This window comes from Pseudoliparis swirei, chromosome 18 (genome assembly GCF_029220125.1).
Source record: "Pseudoliparis swirei isolate HS2019 ecotype Mariana Trench chromosome 18, NWPU_hadal_v1, whole genome shotgun sequence".
In the NCBI taxonomy this organism is placed as follows: Eukaryota; Metazoa; Chordata; class Actinopteri; order Perciformes; family Liparidae; genus Pseudoliparis; species Pseudoliparis swirei.
The window spans coordinates 14,451,771-14,473,518 of NC_079405.1; the positions used below are offsets into that span (position 1 = coordinate 14,451,771).

General features: G+C 41.4%; 2 protein-coding genes across 2 annotated transcripts in view; both read left to right on the forward strand.

The window, feature by feature from the left end:
• The window catches only part of bsnb (bassoon (presynaptic cytomatrix protein) b), a 61,432-nt gene extending 53,801 nt beyond the window's left edge, over positions 1-7,631 (forward strand). Inside the window, exons 8-15 of the mRNA XM_056437806.1 lie at positions 350-1,023; positions 1,288-1,470; positions 1,964-2,075; positions 2,172-2,318; positions 2,518-2,573; positions 2,711-2,829; positions 3,247-3,448; positions 4,425-7,631. Of these exons, the coding sequence (XP_056293781.1) occupies positions 350-1,023; positions 1,288-1,470; positions 1,964-2,075; positions 2,172-2,318; positions 2,518-2,558 (1,157 nt within the window). The 3' untranslated portion in view covers positions 2,559-2,573; positions 2,711-2,829; positions 3,247-3,448; positions 4,425-7,631. The remainder of the gene's footprint in view (positions 1-349; positions 1,024-1,287; positions 1,471-1,963; positions 2,076-2,171; positions 2,319-2,517; positions 2,574-2,710; positions 2,830-3,246; positions 3,449-4,424) is intronic.
• Positions 7,632-17,981: 10,350 nt separating this feature from the next.
• Positions 17,982-21,748, forward strand: part of erc2 (ELKS/RAB6-interacting/CAST family member 2) — a 35,073-nt gene continuing 31,306 nt past the window's right edge. The window contains exon 1 of the mRNA XM_056437808.1: positions 17,982-18,659. Within this exon, the coding sequence (XP_056293783.1) occupies positions 17,982-18,659 (678 nt within the window). The remainder of the gene's footprint in view (positions 18,660-21,748) is intronic.

Consider the following 21,748-nt stretch of genomic DNA (forward strand, 5'->3'; position numbering starts at 1 on the left):
GTGACATTTGTTCTTGCCACCCTTACCGTGTGTTGGAAAGGTCCTGCATGCCAAGTGTGGAATTTTGAGAAGAGCGACATTACTTTGTTTGTCTTTTGTTATGGAATGTTCCCTGTGGTGAATTAAGCCAATAATGCCTGTTTTATATTTATTTCTTGCATGCATGATTTTTAAGTGTACGGTAATGTTTTTTCTACGTATTTTTTCTTCTTCTTTTTTTGTTGGATTCCTCAAAAATGTGCATGGGATATGGAGCATGTTTTCCCAGTTATTTTGAATGGCTTCAATATGCATGCTATTCTCACCATGAAAAGAAATTGACTGATAATGTTTGTTTTGGTTTTAAAAGCCTATCATTTGGGCCAAGAGGAGACTGATTGGTTTGAGAAGCCACGGGAAGCCCGTTCTGATCGCTCAAGACATCATGGAGGTCACTCATCCACAGGGAGGCGTAGTAAACACACCTACAATGACTATGACGAACCTCCAGAGGAATACTGTCCCCAGGATGAGTACAACCAACAACGCCAGCCCTCCTCAACAACATCGCGGGATCAGCGTCATCACGGCGGAAGCACTGGCAGACACAGCTCTTCTCGCCACGCCTCAGAGGATCCCAGGTCGACCCGTTCTTCCAGAACACACCCTAAAGACCCATCTGTTCGCTCTGATGGCAGAGGCTCCTCGTCGACACAAAGAAGGAATGGTCCAGACTCCCGTTCCGCCCAGGAAAGCCCCCGAAACTCAGGCGACTTCTCTCGAGACTCAGCTTCTGCTTATCATCATGGGACGGGTGGACGAAGCCAGAGACCCCAAGGAGATCGCACAACATCCAGGAGGCAGGAGCCCTCTGCAGCAGGGCCCAAACCACAGCAGCAGCAGCAGCAGCAGCAGCAGCAGCCCTCTCAGGGCCATGTTGGGCAGCAGCGTTCAGGCGGTCAGGGCCAGTCTGGGAGACATCCAGGCTCTGAACCACTTGATGGTACCCAGCAGGCGCAACAGCAACAGCAGCATCAGCTGAGTGCACATCAGCAGAATGCACATCAACAGAGTGCACAACAGCCGCATCAGCAGCCGCATCAGCAACCCCCGCAGCAGCCGCAGCCGCAGCAGCAGCCACAGCAGCCGCAGCAGCAGCTGCAGCAGCAGCCGCAGCAGCCGCAGCAGCCACAGCAGCAGCATCCACAGCAGCAGCAGCCACAGCAGCCACAGCAGCCACAGCAGCAGCAGCCGCAGCAGCCGCAGCAGCCGCAGCAGCCACAGCAGCAGCTGCAGCCACAGCAGCAGCCGCAGCAGCAGCTGCAGCAGCAGCCACCCCTGCAGCACAGCCAAATCCCTCAAAGCAGCCAGCCTACAACAACCACAACAGGAGCTGGACCGACACCGCAGCAACCCAAATCTGGTCACGCCCCACCACAGGGACGACAGCCAGGAGTAGACTCTGCATCAGGGCAGCCAGCTACCACAGCAGTGAGTAGACCTCAGCTGGATTTGAATGTAATACTTTAACTGTTTCTATCTTATGTTATTAAGGATGTGCTACTTGAAAATCCTATATTAAGTTATTGTCTTTATCAAATATTACAAGAGGTTATTCATAGTGACAGAAAATAAGTTTAGTCATAAAATGGAATTGTGTCCTTTTTAACTTAAGAAGCAACGGCTGTTGGTTTCTTGCTTTGGGATTGTGTGAGAACAATCTAACACACTCAAAAAAGACACTTCTAGTGTGTCGTGAGCATTATGCAAACTAAACACAGACAGAAGTGGGAAAGGGAAAATTACACTGAGATTAAAACAAAAGCATAAAATAAGAAACTCTTTAAATTAACTGTAGTATAGATACAACTATATAAGATTATATTCAAAATGGAATTACCTTTAAAACATATTCGAGAATAAATACATATAGTGAATTTAACTTTTCGTTTTACTCAATACTTGTCTCTTTTCTGTTTCACAGACAAAAATGGAAGCTTCACCTGCAGCAGCAGCGACAGGAATAAAACCTACAACAGGAGCCCCAACAGCACCTCAGCCTACTAAAATAGCGACACCTCCTCTTATAGGCATTGGTAAGTCTCAGTTATCATTACCTGAAACCACTCAATAACCATAAGCAAACAACGAGATATGTGATGGTTATGTTGTTTGTCATTTGCTGTTTGCAGGCTCCAAGGCCGCCCCTGTTGGGATCGGTAGTAAACCCGTAGGTATAGGCAGCGCCGCAGCAGGGCAGCCACCTGCTGAAGGGGAAAATGTTCTCACTAAAATCCTGCAAGGAGGGGCAGCAGAGCAAGCGGGGAAACTGGGCGATGGTACAGTCATGAATAAACACATGTTTAAACAAATTAAATACAGCTTATCTAAAGGTGTAATCCACTATGATGTAGCTTTAGTTTTAAAGTAAAAGTATATTAATTCAGTAATACACTGGAATTTCTTGAATATGTATATCGCAGTTTGGGTTAGATTGTTTTTTTAATAATCGCCTCCTTCTCTTTGTCATTCTTGCAGCTTTGTCTGGTTTTGGGAAGAAGTTCACTTCATTATGGTGAACTGGAGAGAGGAGGGTAAGTTGTTTTTAATGAAAGTTAAAGGCCTGTGCAACTCAAAATGTTTTAGTTTTTTATCGATAAAAGATGAAATGATCATGTATGTACTTAGTGCTGCACTTGTTTATTTTGAATCAACTGTGCTTTTCTCTCAGGGTATGCAGAGTTGAAATGAGATGGATTAGTAACTTTGTACTTGAAAAACCTATGAAACTGCAATAAATTAATTTCACTTAACAGAGGAAATAGAGGAAGAGAGATCATAAGTGCATCAGTAAGTATCTCATTAGTATCTCATCGTCATTGGACATGTTTTAATGATAAATCCTGCTTCACCAAGCAAGTGAAAACAACAATGTTGGAGAAAACTATTTAAAAATGCTATGTATTTTGATTGACTTGTTTCGTGTAAAACAAAAGCAGTAATGCATGAACGTGTTACACTTTTAATTTCTAGTGATATTTACGGTTTTAGCTTGTTAGTTTTAGTTCTATTTAGCACACAAAGCAAAACATAGAATTCTGTCATGCTTTGATTAATTAATTAATCAGCTGTATATTTACATAAATTAGCATAGTCCGTGTCTGCATAATGAGAAGACTCAAGCTAAAGTATGACTGACTCAAGTCTGTGATTGTATATTTTGACTGACCCATTGTGCGTTATACCTTCCCTCAAATTACTATGCAGAGCTGGAATCAAAGGGTACCTTGTCAGCACTGAATTCCCCAGACATGGGTACACAACGGAAGTGAATTCATTAAGGGTGATTGCTTCGTCAGCACATTGTAACAAGACATGAGCAGAGGCCTGAAAGTAAGTGGATGCCTTGACAGAACTACAGTCCCAGAATGATGATTGTGGAGACGTCTGATGCCTCATTGGACCAATGGTAAGTAACTAAAGCCATTCACATACATCTCTGTGTTTACACATGTGTGCTCATGTATGTGTGATTATGTTGCTCTATTAAGGGCTGAATGAATTTAGTTTTGTTGTTGGTTTTGCTTTGTTTGCTTCGGCATTTTATTTCATTGATTCATTGCTGTGTCAGGTCAGGTTAATAAAGTCACACACACTTGCACTCTCTGATGCAAAGGTGTGAGGCCAAGACCAAGGGAGGTCAGCACTAGTATGGACCATGGTTTACCTTCTGACTCCACAGACGCCCAATAATCTGGGCCTAGCACACTTAGCTATAATTAGCCTGAGAAGGCTAACTGTGGCTTTGCTTTAATGTCACACGCAAAGACAAGCAGGGAGAAGAGCCCATGCAGACAAAAAGAATCATGACTCATGGTAAGCATCACTCATTGCATGGTAGAATGAGCTAACAAACTAATTATGCTCAATGGTGCAGAACTGCAGAAGCAGATTTCAATGCACTTTATTTAGCATCTGTCAAAACACATGCTGGGACTTGCGCAGGATGAAGTTGTGTCTCATTTGGCTGAAGGTCTATCGTTCAGCTGTTATGACGTCTATGTTGACACTTGGATTAATATCAGTAGCTGTGTCAAGTCATATTTGTGTCTGCGGCCGCTCTCAGGATTCAGTGGGTGGATTGTAGAGATAAACCCGATTCAGTGCTGCTCTGAGCAGCAGGCCAGCCTATTCAGCCCTGTGGATTACTGCTGATACAGCAGGGCTGTGATTGGCTGGAGTGTCACGGGACGTAAAGTAGGCTGAGCTGAAACATAAACATTGCAGAAGGTTTCAGTCTATGTAAATGGCCATTGAAATCATTGAAATCATGCAGACTCAGATTACTTATTTTTTTTTTTCAGAAATTTTTTGTGGTTTGGAGAATTTTATATTGTGCAATTAATTCATTTCTGTTGACATTCAGATCTTCACTGTCTTTTCAGGAGGACATAACGGTCATTAATGAGGATGTGGAGAAGAGGAGGAGAAAAGAAGAGGGGATTTTAGAGTCCTGCTCCTCGTCCTTCTTGAGAAAGCTTCCTGGGATCTGTGTGACAGTAAAAGACATCTGAGAATCCAATGTGTTAGGCCGTCCATGTCTGTGCTTTCCAACAGCTCAATAATGGAAGCCTCACAGCGCTCTCTATAGGAATCCTTATGGAACACCACTCATGTCTGAGGAGCGCACATCTGGCAAGGATATTGATTCTACATTGATGTCTTCACAATCGTTTCATGCAAAATACAGTGAAAAAAAAAACAAGATCGATTTTCATAGGTTTTCCATGTATCAAAGATACTGATATTAGCTCACAGTGACACCACAAACCTGGAGTGAACAAGGTGTATCACGGCCATGACAACCAACCTGACAACTCCACGACGATCCTTGAATGCTTGGTTTCTCTGATCTCTACAGTACATTCCAGTATAGGGAATTTGACCCTTTATTTGAATGTGTTTTTATTTCTCCTATTTTTATTTCGATGTCTACAGAATGCATTGTATAAATGTGGACATGAGAATGCACACAAATATTTGAAAAACAGAAAAAAAGAACGCCCATATTAATACTTTTTCACCACCTATGAGATGCCACTAGTCATCAGCTGTAGGTTTTTAGGGAAGAGAATTACTACCAGTGTGCCCACAAGTGTGAGATTCACACAGATGAGAGGACCAAATGAAAGAGTGGCCACGGCTCTTAATTAGCCATTGCAAAGCCATCGTTGTAGTCAGTCCCAGGCTAACTACAACGCTTTGAGGCTGACTATAAAAAGGATAACGCCTCAGAAAGGACTTTATCCTTTTTATTAATTAGTCTCATCTTTTAGTTTCTTTTCATTTTTGCCTGATACTCACGGAACGGAAGAGCCTTATTCAGTACATGATTTTACTTGTATACCTAATATGTTTTAAATTGTCCAAGTTATCATATTTTTTCTTTTTACACAACTGTATACTATTGTATGTACATAAACAAACCAGAGATCTAATTATGTAAATGTATCATTTGTGTATTTATGGAATCACTCTCCAGTGACTTTTTGTTGTTCTGTGTTTTTCTTTGGTACAAATTTCTATTTTTAACTTTTTATTTTTTTGAATTTGTTTTCTTGCATCAAATAATTTGCTTGTTGATTTTTTAAAAGCAATAGCATGCAGAAAATGGTATATAGCACAATCGTATTAATGTTGTTTAAATCAGTGATGGGAAATATCAAACACATGAATAGCTCGTAATATAATTTGTCAGAGGGTTTACAACCACAGTACCGTGTTCATACGTGCATGTTATGTGCAGATGCATAAGAGCATGCAGACAGGTACGGACACACTCACGCAGAGACTCTCTCTCTCTCTCTCTCTCTCTCTCTCTTGCAAACACATATGCACACAAACACATATCTTACACATCACACACTTTGCACTCTTGTTACACTTCAGAGCCAAGGTTAATTGTGTTCTCCACCCAATAGAGATGTTAACCTGCTGATTAATGAGGTTACCAATTCACCAACAAGATGACCTCACTAACAAGCTGGGCTCACTGCCTCTATTTGTGCAAAGACACATATACACGTACATATATAGGATCAGATGAAAGCAATTATCAATTCAAATGTTCTATGCAATGACTCATTTTGAACCTGGAAGTGATTCTGCCTAAAACAGTTTATTATCATCACTGTATTCACAAGAAAACAACAGAATTCTGAACTAAGATAGTGAACAAAAAAAGGTCATGAAAATGTTTTTACTTAGCAACTTGTCTGTACGAATTTGAATATTGAATATTGAACTCGAATTGTTTTTTATTTCCGTGGCATGTTTTGACCCCTCACTCCCCACACGGGGACTTGTTGCCAAAGGGTAATCTGTGTAGACTGTCGGTTTTGAATGTCAACCATCATGTTGCTTTGAAGCATGGGTTTGCTTGGCTTTGTCTGGCTGTTTGTAAGCCTTCATTCAGTTTGTGTGCGTTTTGGCTGACCTGGGCTCCTCAGTGTTTGGCTTGCAGTGACTGTGCGTGCTGCTATAAACCTGTGATACAGATGGTCAGCACTTTTCATTAATACTTGTCAATGTACATATTGGGTGTCAGTATAACCTGTGGGGTGAATGGAATGCTTCTATCGGATAATTCATTGTTGATTAAACCACTCAGCAGCAAAGACATTGGAAGGGTGCATGATTAGATCTTATCTTCTTGGAAGTTGTACCTGAGTAAAAAAAGGCAACGGCATGATTTCCCCGAGGTTTGCCTCACGAACCTCAGCTTTCACAGGCCAATGTAGAGAATATTGAAGAGTGAAATGTCCAGCCAGTCATTCACAAATCAGGGCATGTCATTTTGAAAGCACAAGCGTGGCAGCACTTGCTGCACGATGAAACGCATAAACACGGAGGTTGCGTCACAGTGCCTCCCACTAAACAGAGTGAGATCTACATCAAAGTGAGTTGGAAATGTTTTCTGGTCAAGATGAAGTGCACGAGACAAAACAGCCTTCGATGCAGCTGTCCATTTGACAGAAAGGCAGAGAGGAACACACTCTCACATCCAAATGTAAATACTAATTCATTCTTCTGTACAGCTTTTGAGTTCTGAGTACGGCCGTCATGTGCATCCCCATGCCGTATTTGCTGCCAACTTTTGTGTATAAAAAGAATATTTACTACCACAATAATGAGGATGAGGATTGTTATTATTACATAAGCATAATGTATGTGGCTGACTTGTATTGACTGTTTACAACAGTGGAACAAACTTGTATTCACATATCCAGTGTGTGTATAGTTTCTATACATAGTGTGCTTGTAAAACAAGAAGAAAGAACCTCCTCAGCAACTGCAGAGTTCAAGCCTTTGTCAGACTATCGGGAGGTCTTTGATTTGATGGATATGATCTGCAAGGTGGTGAGGTAAAGGGAAGCAAAAAAATGAAACAAAAAATCTGGAAAATGTCATTCACTGTTGTAAGTGCAATGGGCAAAACGTCAGTCGTGTATCCATTGTGAAATCTTGTGTTCTATTCAGTGTATTCCTGTAAACAGAGTAAATTTTGGTGCATCATGTCAAGTAATGTGATTAATGAAAATATTGACCCTGCAATTTCCAAAACAGAGAGAATAAAAAGAAAAGTAATATTTTGTGGTTATTGTCGTCAGTGTGTATGTGTGTGTGTGTGGGTGTGTGTGTGTTTGTGTGGGATGAAAGAGGAAAGGTGAAGAGTAAGAGTTGTTATTTTAAGTCCTATTTTTTCACTAAAGTTAACTAATGAAAGTGTGATAGACATAAAAAGGAGTGTGTGTGTGTGTGGGGGGGGGGGGGGGGGCTGTGGCTGGCCATTGCAGTGAGGACTGATTTGGTACACCAGGTAAGTCATTCTGTCGCCCCTCTCTAGTGGGGTAATATGGTACTATAAGCTCCTTAAGATATGACGGAGCATCACCAATCAAGGCTTTGTAGGTGAGGAGAAGAATTTTAAATTAGATTCTTGACTTTACGGGGAGGAGTCAGTGCAGAGCAGCTAATACAGGAGTAATGTGATATATCTTCTTAATTTTTAGTGAGTACACGAGCTGCAGCATTCTGGATTTACTGGAGGGATTCAAGAGACTTATTAGAGGAGCCTGATAATGAGCAAATGCAATAATCTAGTCTAGAAGTAACAAACACGTGAACATGTTACCTAGGTGAAAAAAGGCAGTCCTTGAGATTTGTTTTACGTGGGAGATAAAGGACAAGTCCTGATCAAAGATTACTCTGGATAACGCTGGATGTCAGGGCAATGCCATCTACAGAAATGATATATAAATATATATTTATACATAATTAATATATAGATAGTTGATTTCTGAAGTGTTCTGGGACTAGTAAAAAACGTCAGTTTTTTTCTGAGTTTTATATCAAGAGGTTGCAGGTCATCCAGGGTTTTTAAAGACATGCTTGAGGTTTAGCGAACTGTTGGTTTCTTCTGGCTTGATCAATAGATATAAATGAGTAGCATCTGCATAAAAATGAAAGTTCACAGCGTTTAACCCGTATTAACTGTGACTGTGGGCTGGGCTACCCAGTGCTTCGGACGGTGAGGGGTCTGATAAAGCTGTAATGAGAGTGTGTTATAAAACCAATATGGAGGCCCTTAAAAAATGGGAACTACCTATAATGGGGACCATCGACCGGTAGTGTGCATTACTATTCCCATTAGTACAAGTCATCGCAGCTCATCCCCTCTCCATGGCATCTGTATATTCCTATTATCAATATGATGCATATATTGTTTCTTCGAGTTGGGACGAATTAATGTACCACTCCTTTATAAAGAGAACGTATAATACTGCTTGCACAGCAGTGCAGCTCGAGCATCAATTCACCAGCAGACTGAGTCTACAAGTTGTCGTGACACTACATGGTGTTTGAACGGCACTATTCTGCTGTCACGAAGTTGAATGGGCCTCCAGATTACTGTGAAGGCCCAACCCATCCTGCAGCTCCCCTTTCCCTCAGAGGGAAGCAGTAAAACCGTCACATCTGCAGATCTTGGCTGCCCTCATCTGGTAGAAAGAAAGCAGTGTGGACAAAATACATTCTACATTTAAGAAGGATCACATATATTTAACCCTTGTGTTGCCTTCGGGTCATTTTGACCCGATTCAATATTTAAAAAAGTGTAAGTTTGAATTTTAAGTCATTTTGCGGTCTATCATTAATATATGTCAATAATATATGTGTCAGCATATTGAGAAAATATCTCAAAATAATATAACGAAGTGTAAGAATGTGTTATGCAAAACAGGATGACCCTGAAGGCTATGTCCTTGATGCTAATCCTGAATTTGAAGTGGTCAATTATTATTGCATGGTCTACATTTATAAAATTTGAAGATAGTTAATCTGGACTTTTACTCAATTTTGCAGCTGAAAGAAGGTCACCGGTTCCTTAATGAGGTCAGTGGCTGCACTAAGATCTGATTTGAATCATGAAAGCTCGACAGATCTCCACAGCCAAAGATATGAAGTGATGCTTTGATAGGAATATGTGTTTGTTGTAATTTAAAAGATGTAGACTCTTTTTAAATGTCGGGTGAACTCCGAGAAACACATTTGAAAGTGGGAGAGTGATTGACCCAGCTGAGCCATATCATAACCTATTGCGCCAAAGACTTCTGCCAGCATTTTTTCAAATGTGTGGACTTCATACAAGATATATTTTTTAGTAAAGATGATTAAGACTTAAGTTGACAAAGGTTAAAACACCACTAAAACTTCTCTATGAACTGATCTGACCTCTCAATCAGAGTTTTGTGAAGCCCTAAGTGCTCAATCTTTGCTCTAACAAGGATTTATCGCTGGGCCTAGCAGCAAACTCTGCAGCCCTGGTGTCTAACCTTATTTCCAGGTGGCTCTAATGGAGCATATTTCACTTCACAATGATATATAAAACTGCTGAGCGACTCTCCTCATAAACTGTTGGAGGTCACTTACTCTATATTACTTCATAGACATTTTTCTGTTTTGTCTTTTGCACCAGCGGTCCTGTGGGCTGAGCCGGCTCTGTCCGATCTCCCACTGCAGAGCAGGTGGCTGCTTGTATACAGAAGGTTGATTCATGTTTTGTCCTCAGTTATATGTCACTTCACCTAGACATCCTCTTATTAGAGGTATAATTGTAAGTCAGTGAGCTATAATTGGGATACATGCATTTATCCATTTCCTAAAAGCCATGATGCATTGGCCTCTGAGGATTAACCAGCTATTTCCATCAGCAATGACCTCAAAGGAACATGTTGTGACTCAACGTCAAGGGGCTGAAGTGTGACACAAGAGGTTGAAGAACTGTGGACGCAGAGTGTGACTCATTCGGCAAATAAATTATTAATTGTCATTGCTATACGGCTAAAGTGCGGTCATACATTACCGTAATTGAGCCTTTTTCTGAGAATAAAGCTGATGGGAGAACTGGCTCCTCAGGTTTTCCTCGTTCAACCGTCACTCTCTCAGTCTTTATCTGATTGCTTGCCAGTCCCACAGACTGAATAATCAACACACTTTAATAATGAAATAATCTTTTTACAGGCATTTATGCTTTATGTTTTATTGTGGACAATTGCTGTCTTACTAAAGAAATACAATCCTCTTACTGATTTGATAAGTTATCAGTTTTATGTAGCCCGCAACTAGAATAATGAAGCGTACAGTATACAGTGTGCCTGAGGAGGACTTGAAGTTCATTAAAACAAAACAAACACGGGAGCTGTGATTTCATCCTCCTCTGTTGCTCTCCTGCAGGTTTCTTCCCTTTTTTCCCCCTGAAGGGTTATTTGGGAGTTTTTCCTGGTCCGATGTGAGGTTTTGGGGCAGGGATGTCTATGTGTACAGATTGTAAAGCACTCCGAGACAAATTTGTAATTTGTGAAATTGGGCTATACAAATAAACTGAATTGAATTGAATTCCAGCATGTGAGTGATCCTTGTATTTCAATTTTATTGTGTTCTATTTTAAGTTACTTCGGTTTTGTGGATTGTGCACGCAACTAATCTAACCTATTAAAAAGTTGTGTACATTCATGTTACCAGAGTATGACATCATTATCATAATTGTTTTGGGGCCTTCTCCTCATCTAAAGTGTAATCTAAATTAAAGAGAGATAAAATGGACATTTCTGGCAGCACCTCAGCTTTGACCACATGGCTGCTCCGGCATACAGGAACATGTTGCAGATCAAATTGTGAGAGGAAAAAGGAGCCACGCCTCGACGTGGCCTCTAACGCCCTGCAAGGCACAAGCAAAGCTTAGCAACCATGCCTGTAACTGATCTAATCATGGAAATGTCAGTAGAACATAGTATTCAATAAACTGGGGCAAAAGGGGCTTTTGTTCTTACCCCCCCCCCTCCCTCTCCTCCCTTTTCCTGTTCATATAACCGTATTTGTGTGCATGAGGGAAAGAAAGAGGGAGACTATGCGTTTGTGTTAGCAGGACACAGAAATGCTGATGCCTCTCCTTTGGGCCTGTCAATCACACTTAACGTCAGTGTTTACAATGCAGAATGGGAAAAGTCGGTGTAATTCCAGAATGCCTGAAGGCAGGTGAGAGCAGGAGGAAGATAAGAGCCATGGGAGTATTGTTTGAGTTTTTAAAAAGCCTGCAGGTCTGGCTGTTCAAACACTTCTGAAGGACAGGCTCACCTCTTGATGAAGTCCATGTGTGATGTCATGAGTTGAGTTTCATGCTGCGACAGAAGTTCCTGTCAGCTGCTCACGAGATCTGTGGTTACCCCTCATGCAAATCAGATTTAATGTTGGCTGAATACTGGAGAGGAGATTCACTGTTTTATAAATGACACAATAATACGCCACTGCTTTACCTGATGTGTTTTCCATCCAACTGTTTGATATAAATCCAGACTAACTGTCCCAGTTCTGTTTTACTCTGACGTCAAACCAGATGAAATATAGCTTCACATTTTGTAAAATACGCTTATTTGCGTTCTTTACGAGAGTTAGATGAGAAGATTAATACAAATCTCATTTCTGCACTGGAAATATAAAACTATACCAGCTGGAGTCTTGTCATCCCAGTGATGTTGCCAGGCAACCAACTGAGACTCCAGGAAGTTACGGCACAAGGCCAGTAAATAGTCCCGCATATACGCGCTTAAAACATTTAACATTTAACAGATGACACATAACATGTTTGCGGTTTACATTTGTTGGTTGATGGATTGTGTTACCATTGTGCAAAGGCAGGATAGCTGTTTCTCTCTGTATCTAGTCCTCATGCTTAGAGTGGTGCAATCTTGCCATCTAAATATGCAAGGAAGCTCGTCTCCCCATCTAGAACAAGCTTTTATTTAATCTGCCCCTGCACACTTGATCCACTTTCATACAAGAGGTGTTGGGGTAATACTGTTTCTTCTGCTCAGCCATTAAGAATTAAATGGATCAGCTGTGCAAGAGGAGTGAATGGGAAGAAATGACAGGATAGATGACGGAGCAAGAAGAAAATCTAACTTTATTCCCAGAGTACAGCTAGCCATGCTAATTGTTCCTTTGTGAGCCATGATTGGCAGACAACAGTCTTGTCCCTTGGTATTATCCCAACCTTGTTTTTTTATTTTATTTTTACTTACAGCAGAATGGCTTGATAAGTGTGGCTTTCCATGTGGAAGGAACTGCTGCCTGGGAGTCAAAATCTAGGACAAAATTAGATCCCACAGAAAGCAATGCAGCTAGCTCCACCTACAGGTTCATATAGTTAACAGTGGGATGAAAAATATATTAATCCTGTAATTCATTATGAAAAACTATCCATATACTATGAAAATAATGATTTAGTTTCTCCAAAAAAACAAAAAATAGTTTGACTTGGTATCTCAAAAATAACTCGGTCAACATATTGAGATACTAAGTCATTGTTTTTTAATGCTTCTCTTCATTTTAAAATGCTAACTCATTATTCTGAGATTACCATTATAATGACTGGCATGCTAGTCTTTTATAGAAATGGGTTACCACATGGTTTGACTTTAATGCAAGCCACACAGCTGACTTTGAACAGGGCCCGTCTACTGAAAGTACCGATCGTGTGTTTCTGTGCACCTGTAAACTCTTGATTTAAAATGAGAGCGATAAAAGAGACAAATCGAGCTCGAATAAAACCTCAAATAGCTTTGACTGATATGAGCCGACGCGGTCAATGAATACCATTCAACGCCAAGATTAAGTTACATCCGTGCAGGCGGCTCACCGCATCCCGTCCGCCCATCCCATCCTGCCAGCTGCCACTTGCAGTAGTGGTGATGCTGCTCCCTGGTGTGTGGAGGAGAGAGCGCGTGTCCGCTGCCCAATGACAGCGCAGGATGCTGAGAGAGGCTGAGAGAGTGAACGGAGGCGACAATATGCCGTCTAAAGCGCCGAAGGAGAGGAATTAAGGTACATGTGCCTCCTTTGTCTCACACCCACGCTATCCGCGGTTGATCATAGAAACAATGGCACGTGTGTCCTTTAGTTCTCTGACCGTTTTGTGGGCGATTTAGCGGAAAAAAGCACAAGCTATGTGTATCCCCCCCCAAAATCAGGTGATAGTTGATTGCATGGGCACAGCCAGAAAGTGCTCACTTGACACGTGATGATTTGCATTTAATGCCGTGTTGAAACGATAGAGCCGGACCGTGTTTAAAACGTAAAGGGTTCAGTCGGCTTCTCTACGCGGGGCTGAACTCATATTTCATTGGGGGAGTCAGCTGCTCGACGCACACCACGGACCATAGAAAATGTAGGCCCGATAAGATGTCAATTGTTCGACCGTGCTTCCTTTGCTGCATTAACAGAACAGGCTGCTCCTTCTTTTCAGATGTAATTTCTTTATTTTCAACCAATTGTAAAGGCTAATGATAGAAAAATGCCCTTTGTATGTCCTAGACATGCGATCTGTCCTCAAAAGCATGTTCTCACTCTCACAGAACCATGGTGTACTAGTCCTGTTCATATTTGTTAGAGAATAGAACAAAATGTCTGCATGCTACCTTTTTCTTTTACTTTTTCTAAATAAGGCTTCCCTGACCCCAGACTCAGCATCGCCTATGTGGTTAAATCTTTCCGTCAGGACATATCCTTCTCGCTGGTAATGCACCACTGCTCTCTGAATTGCCAGTGATAATTTCTTCATGGCTTATAGTGGAATTGGCTGTCCTACTGCTGCTCACTAATACTTGAGCAGTGTGAGTACAATGCCTGATCGGAAATGAGCAATAATAAAGTTGTATGCACCTATTTATTTTAAATATTCTTTGTAAAGTTAACTGTTGAGTGGGGTTGGGCTGGAGGATTACAATTGGCCTTCTCAGCTGGCATCCCTTGGTGCTCCAGTATTATCACTGTTTCTGCTATAATATGATACCCTCTTATTGCACTCTGGTCTTTACCCTCTGTCTGGCATACTGGGAACCAGGCACGTGCACAGACATTTTGGGGGGCAGGTGCTCAAACAAAAAAAAAGGGCACCCAATACCAAAAAAAAATCTGAAAGAGTTGAAGCATTAGCAGTAATACACTGATGAAGCTGTCCTCGACCTGCGTTTCCTCTGGGCAGCATCAGACCGCTAGTTTACATTTTCTTTATGAATAAAGATGAATTATTATATCGCAACGACAGTACAAGCGTTCTGATTGGCTAATGCACTCAGAAAAGTTTGACCATTGTCTACTCAATAAAATTAAGGCAACAAAGTGACAAATAATATAATTGAATAGAATTTAATACTTCATCTTTGATTAAAAACTATTGATTTAATTAAGCAAATTTAAACAAAATATTAAATACAAATATTTTGGATTTACTAATAATATGGCAAATGTTGAGTAAATCCAAATCAATTATACAGGGGAAATGATTAATATTTACTAGGTATTCAAAAGAAAGTAATTTAGATATACCAAATAGCTGTCAAAAAGTAATTTATATTGACTAATTATGTGGATAAAATTGATTTCTATTTAGTAAATATCTGGATAATACTGATTTATATTTACTAATTTTATGGGTGAAAACTATGCTATTTTTCTAAATATCTGGATAAGAATGATTTGGATTCAATAAATAAAATAAGTTACATCAACTCATAACTTGGAAGAATGTTAATTAATTCAACACATTTAAACTGAAATTGTTATTTATCTTTACATAAATTAATTTAGCAAATCAATTTATAATTGGTACCACATGACTTAAAATCTATGTAAAGTTAATGATTGTCACTTTGTTGCCATATTTTTTAAATGTAGAATCTACTTAATATCATGCCTTCTTTTTGCAAGAATTTACTGAGGCGCAGTTAAAAAATTACCACATTTAGGAAAGCAGCATGTAAACATTTATTTGTGCAACTTTGTTGACCATCTTTCAAAAACTTTTGTGTAAAATGCCAAAATACAAAGAAATCCTGGTGTACACAAAAGAATCACAGCAGCAAGCCCTTCAAATGAGTATGACAAATTGGATTTTTCTGAACACACCTGAATGGTAAATAACTGCAGCACTGAAACTCAGACAAAGCCTCGAAATAAACCATGTGACTGTAAACGCACTCTAAAAAAACAACTCATTGGGTCCAGACTGAAGACAGGTGGGGACAGAATCTCATGCAGACATGATGTTCAGGAAACTGGAACTTAAGGCGTAGTCATCATTACTGCTTGAAGACTCACAGGTCAACCGGTTGTCTGTGGGCTGACATGATTCTCTCTACAGGAGACAGAAAACAGAAACACATAAACAAGGCAAGAAAGTAACATTGAAGTGAAGAGGTTTGTTTTGGTTGTTTATTTATAAGGTGGAGGTCATGTAGTGTTGAGCATTTATTCCAAGCAATGTTTGCAGGAACATTGGTCATCAACACAATGGCGTTTTACTCTGTTTACCATGTCATCATGATTACTTAAAGTAAATATTTCTGGCATATACTATATGCCTTATATTAAATGGCTGACAGTAGAAATTGGCAGGAAACAGGGTGAGCGAGGGGCAGGACATGCAACAAAGATGGAGCTGGAATCGAAGCGTAAACGTTGCGGTCATATGGCTCACATCCCAGATCACTGGCCCACCAGCACGACACAGTTGGCATGCGGCTGGTCCCCACATCACATGACATCGTTAACTTGTAATTCACATTGACAAAGGCGGCAACATAAATGAATGAGAGCTGCGGTTGAATACCACAGCTGTCAGCTTAGAGGGTTTTCAAGGTAAGCTAAGTCAACTTAAAGAGGTACAAGACAACAATAGTGGTGACTTGGATCAAGTCTCAAAATGATGACAAGATATGAACACAAAAGCTTCATTAAAGGGAATAGATCCTAACAAACACTGACTGAAAGATGCTTCACAGGATGCTTTGCTTTATGCTCCAAACGGGTCTAAACAATTTGATGAATCATCCAAACTAACAGTACTAACAACGGTTCTTTTTTCTTCTCCTAAAACATTTACCAACCAGATTTCACAGACCTGATATAGCAAGCTGACCACTGTAGATAAGAGCTGCATTGTGTGTTGTTCTGATGTTTGCCTATTTAAAATTAAAATTTAATTTGCCAGTGTCTCTCAGAGGAACTAAAGAGGAAAACATCATTATGACCGTAATCCATTCTCTGCCCAAGACCTTAAAACAAACTCTGGGTGATTTTGCTCTGCCATTTTATATTTGTATGTTCCCGTCCACCCAGACACCTTTTAATTAATATTACTAACACAGACGACCATGGCCTGTCTGACCTCCTCTGCCAGGCTGCAGCGATTGTCCCGGGGCTAAGTCTTTCCACACAGATGATGCTTCAGTGAGTGTGACTGAGGGTTCCTGTCATCCAAAGTCTCACTGGGTTTTAAACACAGAGGAGACCTGTTGACACTTGGTTCTCTGTGCCTTGAATTGTCATTTCATCTCTACCTCAAACGGACAAGAAAAGAGTCGACATGAAGTTCCCATAAAGCCCACAGGCTTACATGTGACATTGGCACTGCTGAAACACACACCATATACATTGTGCCCCAATTTTTGGGAAACTTCTGCTGCATTTATGTCAAATGACTGAGGTGCTTTATCTCGGTTAGCCCAGGCACAGTCACCATGGCAACTGGGTCTGAGCAGCAAGTGTCACCAGAGGAGAAACTACAGTGTAGTTCACTTTGATGGAAGAGTCCATTTGTTTTGTCCCACAGACGGTCCAATACTATTTAAGCTTAAGGTGGCATGAAATGGCATAACCATGATTAAAACATAAGAGATTAAGCCTCCCATATTCCCCATATCTAGCATATTCTTTCACTTTTGTTCAGTTTTCAACATGTGTTACAGTAATAAACGCTGTATCCAAACATCAGTGTTTTCTGCCGAAAATATGAAAAGAGCTGATCAGGGAGCCAAAGAGTCAAACATCATACTCACATAAACTGCTAGTTCAGTCAGATATAATAATGAAACCTGTGCTTTAATGAGTTTATTATTTAGCTGATGTCTTGTGTGGTTAATATTCTGTACTTCCTGACTGAATTAGAAGTGTTAATTGGAAGTTGATGAATATTGGCTGCTGGGAAATCCAGTATGAAGCAGGAAAATTCCTGTGGGCCATTTGAAAAAGGAGTCACATAAAATGTGATAATTTGCTGCTGACTAAAACAGCCTTAAAGCAATTATGAACATATATTTCTTCAACCAAATCTGTTTGTTTTACTCTGGACAGTTTCTTAGGGAATTATACTGTGTATTTATTTCAAGTATATGCGCTTATTTCTTTGCCTTTTATCTGACACTCAAACTGGTGTTAGCCATCTAACAGGTGCTTTTCTTCTGTTTCCTCAGATCTGACTTTGATGTGATCCATCCATTAAAAAATGAAATAAGTCACCCATGAGCAGGTCAGAGGGTCAGAACGGTCACACTTTGGCACCCCTCTGTTAAGGACCCTCTGGTGGCTACACCTCCGATTCACAGGACATGTACAGCAGTGCCAGAGCTGTCGGCCATATAGAGAGCAGCCCCGCACGGTCCCCGCGCCTGCCAAGGTCCCCCAGGCTGGGCCATCGGAGGGCCAACAGCGGGGGTGGGAGCGGGGGTGGTGCGGGGGGAAAGACGCTCTCAATGGAGAACATCCAGTCACTCAATGCTGCCTACGCTACTTCGGGGCCCATGTACCTGAGCGACCACGAGGGCTTGGGCTCCACTGCCACCTACCCAAAAGGTATGACCCTGGGTCGCGCCACCAGCCGGGCCATGTACGGGGGCCGCGTCACAGCCATGGGCAGCAGCCCAAACATCGCCTCAGTGGGGCTTCCCCACGGTGACCTTCTGTCTTACAGTGACCTGGGCTCCCTCTCCATGCTACACCACCACCACCACCACCAGGGGGTGCCCTCTGCACTGCTGAGGCAGGCGGTGCGGGGAGGTGGTGGGGAGATACTGGAGATGCAGGTCCAGTTCAGGGACATGCAGAGGGAGAATGAGCTGCTGCGCCGTGAGCTTGACCTAAAGGACAGTAAGTTGGGATCTTCCACAAACAGCATCAAAAGCTTTTGGAGTCCTGAGCTGAAGAAGGAGAGGATAATGAGGAAAGAAGAGGCGACTCGCACATCTATCCTTAAAGAGCAGATGAGAGTCACACATGAGGATAACCAGGTGAGACCAGCCCTCTCAAGTCACTAATGCCGTGAATGTGGTTTGCTACTCAGCTGTGTTTATATTGTCTTCTATGATCTCTTCTCTGCAATAGACTAATGTCATCCTCAGTCTGGGAGTTCGAGAGAATGAATGGAGTCAGTGCCGTTTTCAGTACTTGTTGAAACCTTTCTGGAAAGAGTTCTTTGTGCACATAACTATTTAACACACACTCTCCTCGCATAGTACTCCAGTACCGAATCAATGACCTGACCATCAAGCACCTGAGCCAAATACAAAAACAACTTTCATCTAGTTTTCTATAATCGAGTTTTCGAAACACAACATTGAGCCTCGCATGAAATTATTTTTATAATCCATAATTTTAAATGAAAACACTCTTGAGTTGTTTAATGATGAAGTGAAAAGAACAGTGATACTGCCAACAGGTGTATTGTAAACTCTACATGCAATCTGGCCACCACATTGATTGTAGTTTGTTTTGAAAGGTTTTCATCAGACTGGCATAAGACGGCGCTTGCCTCAATGTGGGGGTGTACTCATGTCCCAGTTAAATCAGGAACTGAGAAGAGGCCCAGAGACACATGTCCAGTATGCTTAAAACACTTTGTTATAATCTATCTCTCTCTTCCCTTTTCTAAAGCTGTCCTTTATTTACTCTGACTTTGATCATGTCTCACTGACTACCTCTGTTAATATGTCCTTCACCATCCACAAATCACCTAATTAACTCATGTATTAAGTCAAGTGAAAATAATGATCTAACAATGGAAATAATGCAGATATAAAAACCAGCAGAATCACTTGCTGCACTTTCACTTGCTTTCAGTATGAGAACATAGTTATCTGTCCTCAGACAGAACCATGGTTCAGTTTTATATTTCAGCTGCAAGGAAAAGTGCAGCACACACTGAAGTCGAGTGTGGAACAGGTCAGTGTATTGCTTGACTGACGAGATTGAGCTCTACAGCGTTTAATTGTTTGAGGCAGTACTGTGGCTTGATGCAGATGATTGTCCCACACTTGGAGCAATGTGAAGGCCGAGTTTTGCCGGCAGTATGTGGTCTCAGTGCCGGTCTGTCTGCACTTCTTTCTGTCTGGTTGAGTGATGTTGTCAGACACTGAGCAGCCAGTTGAGTAGGCCACTCATTACTCCACACGGCCTCTTCACCCTTCAAGGTCGCAGCAGGTTACTATGAGTGTGACCGTTATCAGAGGCCCATCGGTCTTTGTGCATGTCTGCCTGTACTCTTGTGTTTGAACATAACCTCTTCAAATCGTTGGCGGCTGACCTGATTTGACTGGAGGTTCAAGAGGCTGCTGTTTGCCAGCTCATCCCTGAAGCAGTGCCGTGCTGCTAAAGGGATGGATGTTCGAGCTCCCTGCCTCACAGTTTTACCTGCTGGTGTTCCCCAGAGGGGAGCCGATTGTACTTTGATTCTTTTATATTGTTATGATTTTTGAAAATATATAGGGAGAGTGTTTGAGAGGAGATTGTGCCCATTCATAATAAACCAGCTTTGCCACTGAAAGGGCCCATTTCATTCATAATTTAATTTATTCTTTATGTTCATACTTAGTGTGAATCCTTGTATATATTTTTAGTTTGGCGTCATACACTGTAGAAGCTGAATGCAGAATGTAGAAGCTGTACAGGACTTTCATGCCGTTGTGCTCGATACAAAGAAGACTTTTTTTTCTATCCTCAGCCTTGTCCATCAGTGTTCGCTCTGACTCTGCACTGAATGATATTTATGTCTCTCCTTGGGTTCATTAATGAAGTATGTCGGCTAATAAAAGGCAGATGTGCCTCATTACTATAATTGCTCTTTTCTATCCTGATTTCTGGGCTGTGACGCGCTGTTACGTAAGTGAGTGTATACTTAACGGTGGGATGGTTTGAGGGGCTGACTGAAGAGCAAATTGCCTCATTAATAATTGACTAATTTCAGGCGTTGCATCTGTCTTATGGCAGCCTTTACAAAAGCATCAGGAGCCTCGTGCTTCTATTAGCTTGAGGGAATACCATGCACTATATATTTTGTGAAAGATAAGATCTGGGAATGTGTGGTTATTTTAAACATACCTTGGGAAAGAAGGAAAACCATTCATGCATTTGTTTGTTTTTCATTTGTTCTGTAAAGCATTGACTCGCTGAGAGAGAAATACCAACTGTAGCCTGCAGAGCTTTAATCAAGACTAAGGGGGTGGTCATGATTCGAGGTAGTGATTAGCTCAGGACTATTTTTTGCGGCACATTTAGTTGACTAACCAAATGGATCAGGCAGCTACATGGCTCATCCATTTGACTTAAATGAATGTTCTGCCGTGCTGAAGCTGGACAAGAGCTGCTGAAGGCAAGTGTGTGAGCCAGAACGGACCATATCTGAAACATGACCACTGCTGCTCAGCCACCCAGTCAGCCTTCATCAATGCAATCCCCAAGATGAGCGTGGAAACCTTGCCTCAGAGTCAAACATGACATATTTACTTTAGTTGTAGTCCTTACTGTGAGCTAGCGTTTGGTACGTGACGACTGAGCACTACAAGTGTGAGCATGTGATCAGGTCGGGGCTCTTGTGTTTCAGTAAAGTGTCAGGGGTCGGGTCTATTTTGAGCACAATGGGAATAAATGTACATGCATATGTGCATGTGGATGCACTTATATTAGTTTGTGTGTGTGTACCGTGCAGTCTGTGGTGTGCATGTAGACGAGGATGTTTGCATTTCTGATTAGAGGCTCCTTTCTTTTGTACTTGTGCCAGCTGGTAATGTGTGTGCAGAGGTTTATTCACCACCACCAGTCTGTATTTTATTGCGTGAGAGGTATAATCACAATTAGTCGTTTGCACATTCATATTCATATGTCGGGTGATGCAGCAGGTGTGCAGTCCACACAGGATGTTGAGTTAATATTAAGATATAGATACCATTGCTCATTACATAAGCATGATGAGCAATGGTATTGATCTTTTCGGAAATTTCATGACATGGGGAGTTCAAGTGAGCACAGGAAGTATCATGGGAAAAGTCTAAAGTGCTCATGGATACTTCCTGTGGAACCTCCATAAAAAAGGAGTCTCAAGATG